We start from the raw sequence: 14,977 nt of genomic DNA on the forward strand, positions 1-14,977 counted from the left end.
TTTCAGACAGATCAAGTGTCTACTTCCTAGATGTTTTTGGAGAAAACTTAATGTGGCCTACTTAAAGTAGGTGTGCGGCATTGGTCAGTGGTCATTGATAGAAACAAATGGTCATGGTAAACATATGATAAACCAGTATCAAATGGTGTTTTATTAAGATTTAATGTGTCCTACTTGAAGTAGGTGTGCGGCATTGGTCAGTGGTCATTGATAGAAACAAATGCTCATGGTAAACATATGATAAACCATTATCAAATGGTGTTTTATTAAGATGGGATTTTGGTGTTTGAAATCTTTGTGAAATCCTTTCTCAAATATGTTAATTCAGACAGATATAGTGTCTACTTCCTAGATGTTTTCGGAGAAAACTTAATGTGTCCTACTTGAAGTAGGTGTGCAGCATTGGTCAGTGGTCATTGATAGAAACAAATGGTCATGGTAAACATATGATAAACCATTATCAAATGGTGTTTTATTAAGATTTAATGTGTCCCCAAGTAACCTTTAATCGTTAAGAGTTTTTCAAAGTGCTGCCATTGTTACTTCCAGCTAAAAATAATAAAAACTATTGAGCACACTAAACTTCAGATGAACTAGGGCAAAGAAGGATAAGTTTGACATTCAAAGCTAGAATTAGTCACTTGAAAATGGGTTTCAGATCTGCATGGCGTAAGCATACTATTAGGTGTAAACCTGATCATTACATTGCGGACGTCTCAAAAAGTTGTTCTAGAGCTAGTAGAGTACCAATTTGACCAACCCCAAATTCCTCATAAAAAACCCCAAATACTTTATTATTTTGTCTAACCCCAAATACTTTATTATTTTGTGCATGAAACCAGCTGAGTTTGTTAGTAGCATATTGGTAATGTGAAGACACTACAAGTATGAGTAGACCTTTTTTAACGAAATATAAAAAACACTCAGGAGTCGTATGCAGGAATAAGAGATGATCTATAAATAATATTCAGAAAAAGCAATGGGTATCATGAGATTTGTTTCTTTTCATTTCAACTTGAACATAGGGTTTACAAACTTCCCAAACTAGGCTTCTCAAGACAATAAAATGTTAGTATTTGCCAAAATTTTACCTCAAATATATCATTGTGGTGCGGGGGTGGGGGGGGGGGGGGGGGGATGGGTCAGTAACATCGTTAAATTAGAACATAGACACTTCTAGAGATCGCCAAGGTTGACACTACAGTTTGACTTCAGCTTTATGAACAATGATGGAGAATGGATAATTAGAAATTATGTTTACTTTGAACGATGACTAGATTTTTTCAAGTGATTCTTCTTTGTTTTGCTTTTATCTCTCTTTTTCTGTCTCTGCTCCTTCTTGACCTTCGGTTTCAGTTTGATGTCTTTCCCTTTAAATTTCTTAACATACATTCCAACTTTTCTTGGTTTCTCTTTGTCATTCAGCTTTTCAGAATCCTCCTCGCTACCTATTTCACCATTTTCACTGATCAGACCTTTCTTGATCTTCCTTAGTAAACGATACTCCTCCTCCATCTCCATATCATCTTCAATGTCCTGAGCAGCTTTGCGTTTTTTACTTGTTAGTCTCCTCTCTTTCTTACCATTCTTCATATACTCTTCTCTTTTGGAACCACCACCACCCATTTTTTGCTGGAGATTGTTTTGGCTTTGAAGTTCCCGATCCTTGAGCTTCTTTTGACGCTGCTTTTCTCGTGCTTTATCTCTGTTATAGAACATTTTTATTATCCAAGTTCATGTAAATTTATACTATCTTTGTCATAGCAAAACTTTCTGTCTTCATAGCCATATTTTGCACTATGTTTATCAAAGCAAACAAAAGAAAGCATATTAAGAGCATATTACTTGTATCGAATTGCCATAAAATCAATGCCATCCATAGGTTTAAAATTTTCAATTGAAAGTGTTCCGCGCTTTAGCTCTGACATTGTTGGAAGCTGAAGCAACCCATAACCCATTGCCAGTTTCCCTACATCCAGCTCTTTCCACCTAGAAAGTATCATAAAAGATCAAATTAAACATTTCTCCGCTTTGAAATACCATAGCATATCAAGTCATACATTAAATGTTCTCTATATCTCTGGGAAAGATAAAAGCTGACCTAAAAATATAGGTGCATTGATGCTCCTTGTAAGCTCGTATAAAAGAAACAAACGCCCTTAATCCTTTCTCCATAACATCCCTATCTTTCATGGCAGCTGCCCTTATCTATGACACAAGCACTGGGTGTAATCATTAATCAAGAGTTATTCTAGAGCATAAAATCGATATTGACTCTGCACTGAAATCCCTCTCTACATCATAATTCTTAATAGGGACCAAATTCAGCATGATCCCTAAATGGGTCATTTCTCATCTCCACTTTTGAGCAGAATATTAAGATCTAGCTGAATTATAAAATCCTCCACACAATGGTTTAAAATACTAACCATAGGAATAACATCTTCAAAAGGGCTTTCTCTCTCTGTTTTTTCAATCGGTACTTTCCGAATCTTCATAAATTCTACATATGCATCTTCCTGTATGAGAAGGCACATCTCAATCTTATGACAAATCATTCAACCATGCATACAAAAAGTGTGTCAACCTAACTGCAGAATATAGGACAAATTATAAGCAAACGAAAAACCTTGGGTGAAAGAAACACAAGTGCATTTCCTGATCTTCCCATTCGGGCTGTACGACCCACTCTATGGACAAACATATTTGGATCTTGAGGTGGATCATACTGTGTTAAAAGCAATATAAGAAAAATACTTGTCAGCTGTGTGACAAAGGTCTCTTACGGATTCAGGAGAAAACATATGATTTGAATGAATAGGCATATTTACCTGTAAGATCCAATCCACATTTGGAATGTCCAGACCACGAGCAGCAACATCTGTACAAAGCAGAATCCCAGACTGCATACTTGCAAACTCAGCTAATGCTTTCTCTCGTACTGACTATACAAAAAGGAAAGGAATTATCATTAGAACCTGAATATTCGTGCCTCCTAATGAATCATAATCATCCCCGAGGTAAGTAGATTAGATCAAAGAAAGTATCAGAGGATGAATCCATTCATCATGGATATCAATTTCCAGTTTCATGTACAAAGCTACGTTGATACAAAAACAAACTTCTGTGCCTACCTGCTTCATTCTTCCATGAAGGGAAATCATACATATCTTTTTCAAGCTTTCTAATGAAGGAAGCACAGTCGCCCAAAAATCCACACAAGCACAAGTCATGAAATACCTGCAACAAACTAATAAGTTGGTCGCTGAAAATAGTAATCATTGGGAATAGCAAACCTTGTTGACCTATCAGAAACTTACACGATAACTTTTGCAGAAGATAATTCAAGAAAAAGCTGAACAAGCCGAGATGGTTTCTCATCTCCCTCACATTCTAAGTACTGCACATATATAGCAACTTATAATTACCTCGACGATAGAAATGTCTAGCATTCATATAGAGATATCCAAATACCTGAATAGTAAGAGAGGATGGTGTTTTAGAGAATGAAAGGCTCTGATCCATACTCATTGCTGATGATGCAGACTTCATCTCTGTCTTAACTTCAACACGAACAGGATTCCTCAGCCCTGCTTTTGCAAGCTCTTCCACCGCCTCTGTCTGTGTTGCTGAGAAAAGACCTGTTCTTCTTTGTTTCGGTAGTCGAGAAATGATAGTTGTTAATTGCCTCTGAAATCCCATTTCCAGCAGCCGATCTGCCTCATCCAAAATAAGAACCTGTTCTCATCACTCATACAAGCTCATTATAATATTCTACCATCTCAAAAAATACAAATAAAATATTCTAATATCTCAATGTATACAAACATAATATTCTACACTATCTGAGGATATACAAACATAATATCCTACTATTTCAAAATTTTGAGGATATATATGAGAAAATGCATAAAAAATACCTCAAGAAGTTTAAGTTCCAAAGACGAACGCTCCATTATGTCAGCTATCCGTCCAGGAGTGCCAACAATTATATTTACACCATTTTCATTTACTTTCTTCAGATCAACAGCCACATCCGTCCCACCAACAAGAAGCATGAGCCGGATATTCGGTATCACATTAACAAATGGCTTTGCTACATGATATATTTGGGATGCTAGCTCTCGGGTTGGTGATACTATGATTGCCCCAACCTACACAAATAAACAATATGAAGGTATTGAAAGTTACTATAAAGGGTATACTCAGTGGCTAGATCAATTGTAGTAAATGAGGATGTTCAACAGCACGTAACTTCAGCAAATTTTATACATACATACACAGAATGTACCAAGAAAAAAACATCAGATTATCAAAAGTCATACAAATCTGGCATCTACACTCATGAAAGCTTTGCATCATGCAGGAAAGCTAAACTTTTACATCATCATTATGTTCTGTTTGGTCTTAACCTTTCACTATAGCATTGTACTTGTCGTTAATGATTCCCATTTTTTAAAATGGTTGATAAAAAGGATAACCGTAATTAAAATAAAAGGAAACAATACCTTTAGCAAAGACGAGATGATTTCCTACCCTACCACCATCTGTGCTATCCTTTATTGCATTTCAATTGTTAACACAATGTGATATTAGGACTGTTCAAAGGAAACGTTTACCGCCCACTTGTTTTATTAGCCCACTTTGCATATCAATTGCCAGCATAATGACTCTAAAATTGTCTTAATGTCAATCTAACAAATATCCCTACCACGCCCCTTGTTTTATTGTGAACAATGAGAGGTCTACATGTAAACATCATCAGGCTTCTTACCATGCCGCTAAGTTCGTCTCTGACCAATAAGAAGCCAACATGCCAACACTATAATACATCCTTCTAGAACCCTTGCTCGTTTGAGACCAATGAGAAACGTCCATGTCAGTGTCCTATAGCCACATGCAATGCCACAATGTTGGCAGACTACCCATGCCCCTGCTCTTTGTATCTTGTAATCACTGAGGTGCACGATGTCAAACACCATAAAGATTCCTAATGAACCCATACTTAGTAGACTGCTTATTTAAGTGTAGACCACATCTTTTACTAAAGGAAAAGATTAAAAAACAAAGAAAGCACTACAATTTTGAAGACTGAAACCTGGTAAGAGCCGAGGGGAGGCGAGATTCTACGCAATATTTCCACCACGGGAACAAGGAAAGCAAGAGTTTTTCCAGACCCTGTAGCAGCATCTACAGAGACATCCTTGTAGCTTACAAGGAGAGGAATGGTAGCTGCCTGAACAGGGGTAGCAAGATGAAATCCTTGAGATTTCAAAACTTGAAGGGTAGAGCCAGATAGAGATGGCTGGAGCTCCGAAAATGGGACTCTACTCAGAGCACTGTTCCTGTTCCTGTTTCTATCCGCCTTTCTTCTTTCTTTCGATCCTTTCTCATCGTTCTCTTCTGTTTCTATATCTGCTTCGGTGATGGAAGGAGGCGGGGGAGGGGCTTTCATGGCGATGGAAAAGCTTCGTTTTCTTCTTCTTCTTTCTTCTTCTTCTTCTTCTTCTTCGTAGGGATCAAATTCTTAGGTATATCATATATCTGTGTATTTCTGAGTATTTACAAATCTCATCTGATACCCCTGCGTTTTCACTAATTGCAAAAAATGCCCCTCCTTCACACTTACATACCCCTGCGTTTATACCTTTGCCATGTTCTCAAATCTGTGTCGGAAATATACCCCTCTCCGATACATGCACTGCTCATTATCATTGTGAACCTTCCAACGATTTTCAACAGAAAAACCAAGCGCATCTTTTCTTTGTGCTCGCTCGCCCTAGCAAACTAAAGTTGGCTCCTCGATTGACAAATCTTATGACTTAACTTTGCATTTAATCTTTCGTTTTCCTTAATTTCACCTTTGAATGTCTTGTTTAAATTTTATAGCATCTCTGCTATTGTAGACTGATGACATTGATGGCCTATTGAGAACATTATATGGTCTGCATTACTCGTTTGGTTTGTTGATATTATCATCAGCCCTTTTTTTCCCTCCAACTAAACAACTTAGTTTTTGCCCATTCCCCTGAGATGAGTTAGGCGATGAGGAGTAAGAGCAAGAGTAGTATTGAGGAGATAGTGAATACCTTTAAAATTTGCAGAACTCGTGGATCATACCATGTCATGTCCAGAACAATGAACTCTCTAACTCCCAGTATAGGACTAGTCAAGAATTGTATGCATCGCAAAAGTACATGTCTTCATACCAACTTTATGACTAGTAAGTAGAGGTGTTTGAATTCGTGAAGGTTATGGGGTTGGGAAAGTTCAACATTCACCTTAAGTTTTCAAAAAACTATTAGAATGTTGCTCTCTGGTGCAATATCTACTTTTGCATAGAGTTGTATTACGTTCATTTTTCAAGTTGTTATTCTTACTACTAAGGTGCGATTTCATTATTGTTTATTGGTGCTTGATTATTTATGTGTCGTATGCACATCTTATTGCTCAAAGGAGTCAAAGTTTTATAAAACTTTGGGATCATTTTGGTGAATATCCACAAAGCTATAGGTATGTTCATAGATTGGCCCATGTGTGATATTCGTGGTATTCTCCATCTGCAATATTCGAGAATACAAAATGTCCCCACGAATATTACAAACCATTCCTTTATTTATTTATTATTTATTATTAAAAACCAAATATTTTTTACATCTATTATTAAAATATTATTAGTGTGAGGTGAGATAAAAATATCAAATTTTGTGGGAAAGTAAAAAGTGGGGGATTAATGAACCTTTTATTTATTATTTATTATTTATTTATTTTATTAAAAATAAAACAAATCATTTTTACATGAATTATAAAAAAATTATTAATGTCAAGTAAAAATATCAAATTTTGTGGGAGAGTAAAAAAGTGGGAAATTAATGAACCTTTTATATATTTATTTATTCATTATTTTATGAAAAAATAAAAAAATACTTTTCAAGTTTTATATCTATTATAAAAATATTATTAATGTGAGGTCCCCTTTTTAATGACAAATAAAAATATCAAATTTTGTGGGAGAGTAAAAAGTGGGGAATTAATGAATCTTTTATTTATTTTATTAAAAATAAAACAAATACTTTTAAGTTTTACATCCTTTATAAAAATGTTTTAATTTGAAGTGAAATATCGCCTTTTTATTGTGAAAGTCCTCTTTGTTATATGATATATGAACAATGATATATCGAAGAAACTAAAAAGTAGGAACTTTATAAACCCTCTCTTTTTTTTAACGAATATTTTTTCATGCATTCGTTTGGTAACCTCCACGAATGCGAATACATCAATCTATGGGTATGTTGGTGTACCCTTTATATTTTCTTCACTAGTAGTGGAAACATTATGCCTATCTTGGTAAACATCCAAAAGGTAAGGCATTTTGGTGTTTTGTCACCCTTTCACTCTACTCGTAGTCAAACACTGAATAACACCTCCCACTCTCAACCCCCAATAAATTGGAGTACACACATGGCATCAAAGAATGAATGAGTTCAGTGTTGGAGTCAAGGTCGCCAATGCGGAAATAGGAACAACACTACGGTATGAAGATGAACAAGTTCATGATAGCGACAAAACCAAGATGATGATAACTTTATTATTCTTAAAGTTACAACAGAATGGCAGCACTTGCATCATCTTGAACTAGGTTACAAAGCTCATTTTTATAGTAACTGAGCTAGGGCAATTGCCCTTTAGTCTTATTACAAATGTGTCATAAACCTAGCATGTCCAAGTGAGATGCCAATCTCCCCCATAATGGGCGTATACAAAAAAAATCTATAATAAAGAGAATTGGCAAAATACTGATTTTTATACAAAGAGATGTTTGAACAAATCAGTTGTATTACCAAATCGACTAGTCCGAAAGACTGAAGTCGGATCAATTGTGCCGAATGCCGAATTCCAAAAGGTCAGAATGTTCGAAGACAATTGTCCGAAGTCATCTTTGTGTTTGACTCAATCGGACCGATTTCTCCTTGAGCCCATCTAGAGCCTTAATGACCAGAATTGGTCAATCAAAAGAAACTTGGTCATTTTGTCTGCTACATTGCCGACTGTAGAGATCTTCTTGAGGTCAAGCTTACTTGTAGTTACGTAGTCCCAAACGAAGTGATATCGAACATCGATATGCTTCCAGGCGTTATGATGAATTGGGTTCTTCGACAAGGCGACAACACCCTGATTGTCAGTTGTCGAAGTGGTCATGTACTCTTGGATTTTCGACTTCCACGATATTTCTCTAGTGTCAAACTGAAAGAAGTAATTGGTAGTTGACTCTCAGTTGACTAAATAACCAACAAAGTATTAGTCAATGTAGTTGACTATGCTTGAGCTCTTGTTCGAACCGAAGAGGATGCCAAGGTCTTGTGTGCCCACTAGGTATCTGAATACATGCTTAACTGCATTCCAATGCTATCAACCGGGGTTGCGCATAAATTTGTTGATGACTCATATGGCATGTGCTATGTTCAGGCCATGTCGCGACCATCGTGTACATCAAGGAGTTGATTGTTGATGCATACGGTACAAACTTCATATCTTCCCCCTCCAGACTGGATTTAGGGTTTAGGGTTTAAGGTTTATTGAGACAACAAAAGGCTAATGGGGAGTGGGGTCAATTGAATGTTCAAGCGCTCCAAGTCACGTTTGATGTAGTCGGCTTGAGATAAGAACAAATTTTGTTGATTCTAAAGCTGACTAATCTTCATTCCGAGTATGTGCCAAGCCGGAACTAAGTCCTTCATCATGAACTTCAACCGCAATTGTCAAACGATATCAGCAAGCTCTCCAAATTGCCAGCCAAAGAGAAGCATGTCATCCATGTATAGGATAACGAAGATCGGTGATCCATCTTGAACTGTTTTCAAGAAGAGGTTGTGGTCCTTATCTCTCTTATAGAAGCCGACAAATTGAATGAAGTTGTCAAATTTTCTATATCAGTGTCTCGGGGCTTGCTTCAAGTCGTAAAGGCTCTTCCTAAGTCAGTAGACTAGACATTATTGGTCTGGTACCATGAAGCCTTTTGGTTGTTCCATATAAATCTCCTCGTCTACATCACCATGGAGGAATGTCATCTTAACATCTAACTGAATCATCTCCAAGTCCTCGGTTGCCACAACGCCGAGCAAAAATCAAAGGGTTGTCATTTTCACCACTGGTGAAAAGATTTCATTGAAGTCGACGCTTTGGCTTTGAATTTGGGACTTGCCAAATCAAAGTTATCGCCATATTCTTTAAATAAATAAATGAGTGGTTTTACTCAGCACCAAAGTATTTATTTAAGCCCATGGTTAGAATTTAGAAAAATACAGGGGATCTGTTGTATATCTTGTATGTGTAACCTTATGGCGTTTCCGAATACTAATGTAGTATCTTTTTTTGAAAAAAAAAAACAAACCATTTATATTAAAAAACACTAAATAAATCATTTTTGAACTCTCAAACCATTTAAAGTGAAACCGTTTAAGGAAAAGTTAAAACCAAACCAAGCCATTTAATAAATAATTTAAACCTAACCATTTAAGTCAAACTACTTAAAATACTAAATAAACAAAATTACATTAAATTAAATAAGTATTTAAGTTAAATTAATTAAATCAATAAAAAAACATTAGTTAAACCATTAAATTAAATAAACATTTAAGTTAAATTGATTAAATCAACAAAAAATCATTAATTAATCCATTCAATTAATAAACCATTAAGGAGAAAAAAAGTTAACCAAAAACCTTCAAACTAAACCAATAAACTCGAATTTTAGAACCAAACCGAACTAAAACCATTCATTCCATCTATGATGTGAAAGAACTTCAAGACAATTGAAGTTAAAACTATCTACCATTTCAAGTGGTTCATTATCATACATAATGTATGGTTTATCCTTACATATTTTGGTTTTCATAAGCAAAATCTATGTTTTAGATAACAATCGGCAATGGTTTGGTTTGGTTTGAGAGTGTCAAAACCAAACTATTAAAAAAATTTGAAACTTGAACCAAACCAAACCACGAAACCATTAAAGCATTAGTCCATTAAAACCGTGATTTCGTGGTTCGGTTTCGGTTTTCAACTTAGGGCAAATTTCAATTTTTAATTTTTAATTTTTTTCATTTTTAAATTTTAAATTTTTTCAAAATTTTAAAGATTTTCCTAAAATGTGAGAATTAGGCTTAAAAATGAAAAGTTTTTTTTTAACAATAATTTCAAAAACAAATCAGGATATGCTCGAAATAAAGAAACTATACAGAAAACATTTTAGCACAATTATGGTTTCAAACATCGTCTCATGGAATGCACTCAAAAAAGGCTATAGAGACCATGGATATGTTGAGGAGGTGTTGTATTAGTTTTGAACAAATGCAAGACTATATATCTATATTGTTTACTTTAATTTTAATACCAATGGAGGATATTTTTTATGAAAAAATAATTAATACCTTAATAATAAAAAATTAAAACCATTAAACCGTTTAAGCCATGATTTTTAACCTTTGAATCTGAACCAAATTGAAACGTTCATTCCGCAAACCAAACAATTAAAAAAAACTTCAACCTGAACCAAACCAAACTAACTATTTAAAATGTTAAGCCATGGTTTCGTGGTTCCGTTCGGTTCAAACCGAACCATTGCCGACTATTAATTTTAGAGCTATATACACTAAATTTAGTATGCATGGAAATTTTTTCCAATGCCCTTATAAGTTGCATTCAACCCCTACATTTCATAATGTTATCTAATGAATTATGAAAATGTATATCATGTATAAAGAGGTGTGAAAGTCCAACCTCGAACCCAAGGCTAAGATCAGTTATATAACAAGTTAACTCTAGGGTAAGTAATTACAAAAAATCTAAACAGAGTGAGAAGTCAATTAACATTTTTTTAAGAGACCAATATATAGTACAAATTACTAGGTTATAGGAGTTGTGGATACTTTTGTTGTAAATGAGGTGGGGACTATGTCCACTTTGGTGAGAAGGCTAGAGTGAGGGTTGCTGAATTTTTGGTGGTCTATGATGTAATTGTTTGCTAACTAATGCGAAGTAGTGTTTTTTTGGAGAAAAAAAAAACGTTTTGTATTTGAGAGCAAACAAAAATATATGTAAAAAAGTCAATAAATTAAAATGTGACTAAAGAATCTCATTATCAATATGTGCATGTAATGTTCTTTGTACCAAGGCATGGTTATAATGTCTCTTTGTGCTTTATTCCTTGTCTTACCATAAACTCTGAGAGAGATAGAGTACAAACTCCACTATATTGATGATGGAATTGTTAATATAAACATCTTGAACCAATGAGTCGTGATGATGACATGAGGATAACGTAGGCCATTAAATATATATGCTCATTGATTATTGCATTGAATCTTCCTATACATTACTTCGGTTGATTGATAAATAATAATGACTAGCTATAAGATAACTATTGATTAACTTCGTTACTCACCTTTTAACTATACTAAACATTCTCATGTGTAGACATGTTCGACCCCATGACAATCAAAATGTCTAACGGATAATAAGCATATATTGCATTCACATACTTATTCGTACTACAAAAGGGTAACTTTTCCAAACCTTTGCATTGGCATTATTCTCATACATCTACGTCATAATGTAAGTGGATGATTATTTCCAATCAATATTAAATAGTCACATTATAATGAATCATAACCAACGATGTTGTATCAAATCTCATATCCAAACAAATAAATGATAGAGTAACAACTAATATAAGTGTGGATTGTGCTATGCAATACACATTTGTTTCCCTAGAGGCTAGGACTGTGTCTCCATGCATTACACACAATGCCTATATGCACGTATAAATTATTTGCATACTAAAATGTGTGCATGTATAAGTGATGTTTTTAGTACCCAAGTATTGTTTCATCTAGGTATTTGATAAGCATGACACTTGTTAGGCCGTACTATACACCCTTTACTTTAGCTTGAAAAGCTATTACTCATACAAATATAATGGCATTGATAAATTTATCAGACTTTATGATTGATGTTGTATTGCATTTGGAAGCTTTTGTATGCATAAGAGAACAATAAAGGGAATCATTGATACACATTGTTTTGTCCCTCCAAAGTAGATTATTCTATCCGCATGCATTATACCATTATAAGAAATTTAAAATTGGAAAGGAATAAAGCACTCACATATTGAACATGACAAGTAGGGTTGATGAAACAACTACTTGTTTTAATTTATTATTATCATTGAAAAAACACACAAAAAATTTGTTTGCAGATGCACAAACGATGAAGGAACAAAATATGACTATGAGCATAACGTTATCCAACTTGTAGTCTAAAGTCGTTGATTATTTATTCTACTTCATTCCATGGATGACAAGAAAATAATATGTTTGGATAACAAGTCACTACCGGTTGGTGCATGGCAGCGTGGGAACCTCAGCTCTCCTAATTGTGTAGCGTGTCCAATTGTAGTAGAATCAATACGACACGCTCTATGGGATTGCCCAGAGTCCCATCGAATATGGTGGGGGGTTGGCCGCTTATTGCAATTATGCCAAGTGCAAGGCTCAATCAAGTGGGGGAATGTATGTTGGCTATCATGGTAGGCCCCAGTTGACATATATGAGCATCAAGAAGAGGGGATGACTTTGGTTATAAAAGCACAAGAGGTTTTTTTCTCCACCATCGACAATGTCCACTCAACTCCTGTCAATGCCAAATCTCAAGTTGTGTTGGAATTGGTCAGCCCAATAACTCTTTGGATTCTATGGAAACAACGGTGTAGATGGGTCTTTTCCAACCAAACAGTGCAACCAATAGTGTTAATGCAAGAGATATGGAGTGAAGTGGTAGCCACTCTAAAGAGCCAATATGATGGCCTCAAGGGTGACTCCGATGGAGTTGAAAGATAACGACTAGCCTTCATCTAACAATGGTTGTCCTCCCCCTTTATTGAGTTGGTGGGCATCCACATAAGATGGACCTAGCGTGTTCCTACAGAGATTCGTATATACTAATCTCATCTGTAAAATTTTATAACTAATGGAAGGAGTTTTTTTTTTTGAAAAAAAAGAAGAAAAAAATGTTTGAAGAGCCAAAATGAATATAGCTTTAAAGGAACTAAAATCATAAAAAAATTTTACTTTTTTATTCCAACATTTTGATGGTGTTCTTGGCAATCTCGTAAACTTTTGAAGACTAAATTATCATAACTATATTTTCAACATCTTCTACGTTAAGAGATATCCATATGTTATCCATTGATGCTCCCTCTTCCCTTCTTTTAAGTCGGCAAATTTGATTCACGAAACATTGCAATCCTACTATTACTTATTGAAAAGCATATATTTAGAATACGAACTAATTTAAAGCACGAGTAAAGAAGCATGGGGTATATTTTGTAGGAATCATCTTGTTTTTTATGCATTTGTTTTTATTTGAATTCCAAACCCCCTGTGGTTTTTGATGCCGTGAGTGAGCTTAGTATTGCAGCGAGTTTTCTTGTCTCCATTTCGAGTAAAATCTAAAAAGCCCAAGATGTAAGCATGTACAAAGTGTCTTTTATGAATGGATTTTGGAAATTCACTTTCTTGACATAACGATAAATTTGGATTGTAGAATCCATTTTTGGAAATAAAATAAAGTGGGTTGTGGAATCTAATTCTTTCATCACTTTGAAATCATTGTGTCAAACATGCATCCTACCGTCTCCAACCCTTTAGTTCCCAAACTTGATACAACTCCTAAACTTTATTCTCCCTGGCACCTACAATAATTCCTTATTCTCTCCTTGGCATGATTTCGTGATCTCTATTCAATATGTCTTCTCTCCACTCTTACTTAACAATGGTTTAAATTGCAACATCAAGTTTGAGAGAACCCAAGTTTGATCATTACCATGGGTTCAACCTTGTTATATGGATCACAAATAGATAATTGGAAACCAACGTGCAAAAAAGTGCTCCTAAAAGCATTGGCAAATAACCAACTAATCACTGAAACAAGGGCATGCATAAACAATTCATAGAATGAAGTGTTATTGCTGAAGAGTTATATTAGGTTTAACATTGCAGTTTGGTGTGAATAGCATCGATATACTTTGGTAAGGTCATATGCTTGTATGGTTGATGCCATTCCATGTATGTTTTTGTGGAAATATGAAGATGTAGTTTGATCTTATATGTTCTCCACATGCATAGAGTAGTGTCATGCCTCTCAATGTTATTTCAAGTGAATTGAGAAAAGTTTAATATTTTGGGAATATCTAAATAATGATGGGAGCCACAATGAACTCTATGAAGAGTTTTTATTTTTTTAAATTTTTACCAAATAAGAATATACTCCATTAGTTAATTTAATGCCATTCACTACACAACTTTAGTCCCTTTATCGGGAAGTCATTACCTACTTCCATATGGGCGACATTACCTACACAATGAACCCTATGAAGATTTTATCAAAATTCCCTGGTATCATATTAATTAGACAATGACAATATTGAGCATATTCCAAGTATGGTTTTGCTTGTTGTTTTGGAATCATGAGCCCAAGTATGTCAATGTTTATTCAACAATTTCAGAAACTATTCCAAAATTATCCATAATTTCCTAGAGAAGATATCATATTGAGCTTTGAGTTGCAACAACACATCTCTCTTCAATTATAGTTTCTCTCTCAACTTCAACATCTATGAAGATATCTTGCTCCTAGAGCATTTGCTTTATGCGCTCAATATTTGGGTTGGTCATCACTATCATCAAGTCCTATTGTCTTTGCAACCCCACTTCACTTGTCTATTCTTGATGATTGTCTCTAAACCTCCAAACCTTTCTAGTCCCCTAGCTCCATTGCAATTTGCTCCACATGACCTTCATATGTCCACTCTAGTGCCCTTATTAGTAAACTATTCATCCTCACTTATGCATTTTGCAAGGTCTCAATAGTCCTCATCATTCATTTCTTCACGATGACTATTTGTAAACTCCCATACCTT

The 14,977-nt window shown here is 34.9% G+C and overlaps 1 protein-coding gene across 1 annotated transcript; it reads right to left on the reverse strand.

The window, feature by feature from the left end:
* Positions 1-1,156: 1,156 nt before the first annotated feature.
* LOC147850306 (DEAD-box ATP-dependent RNA helicase 18-like) lies at positions 1,157-5,504 on the reverse strand. Its single transcript, XM_087336564.1, has 11 exons — positions 5,099-5,504; positions 3,921-4,154; positions 3,475-3,738; positions 3,321-3,400; positions 3,135-3,240; positions 2,832-2,945; positions 2,630-2,728; positions 2,430-2,519; positions 2,102-2,208; positions 1,846-1,989; positions 1,157-1,705 (listed from the first exon to the last, which is right to left on the reverse strand). Exons 1-11 carry the CDS (start codon positions 5,453-5,455, stop codon positions 1,258-1,260), a joined length of 2,043 nt encoding a protein of 680 aa, XP_087192690.1. The 5' UTR covers positions 5,456-5,504; the 3' UTR covers positions 1,157-1,257.
* Positions 5,505-14,977: the final 9,473 nt, after the last annotated feature.

The sequence above is a fragment of the Azolla caroliniana genome, unplaced genomic scaffold, assembly GCF_043228905.1.
Source record: "Azolla caroliniana isolate FFs.n. ecotype wild unplaced genomic scaffold, voAzoCaro1.0.p SCAF_21, whole genome shotgun sequence".
Taxonomy (NCBI): Eukaryota; Viridiplantae; Streptophyta; class Polypodiopsida; order Salviniales; family Salviniaceae; genus Azolla; species Azolla caroliniana.

What these genes read in the sequence shown, in the direction of transcription:
- LOC147850306 (XM_087336564.1), bottom strand. Translation starts at nt 5,455, where the DNA reads ATGAAAGCCCCTCCCCCGCCTCCTTCCATCACCGAAGCAGATATAGAA. An exon ending in TGGAACTTAAACTTCTTGAG is followed by an intron (nt 3,739 to 3,920) that starts GTATTTTTTATG and finishes TGATGAGAACAG; the next exon opens with GTTCTTATTTTGGATGAGGC. An exon ending in TTCATGGAAGAATGAAGCAG is followed by an intron (nt 2,946 to 3,134) that starts GTAGGCACAGAA and finishes CTTTTTGTATAG; the next exon opens with TCAGTACGAGAGAAAGCATT.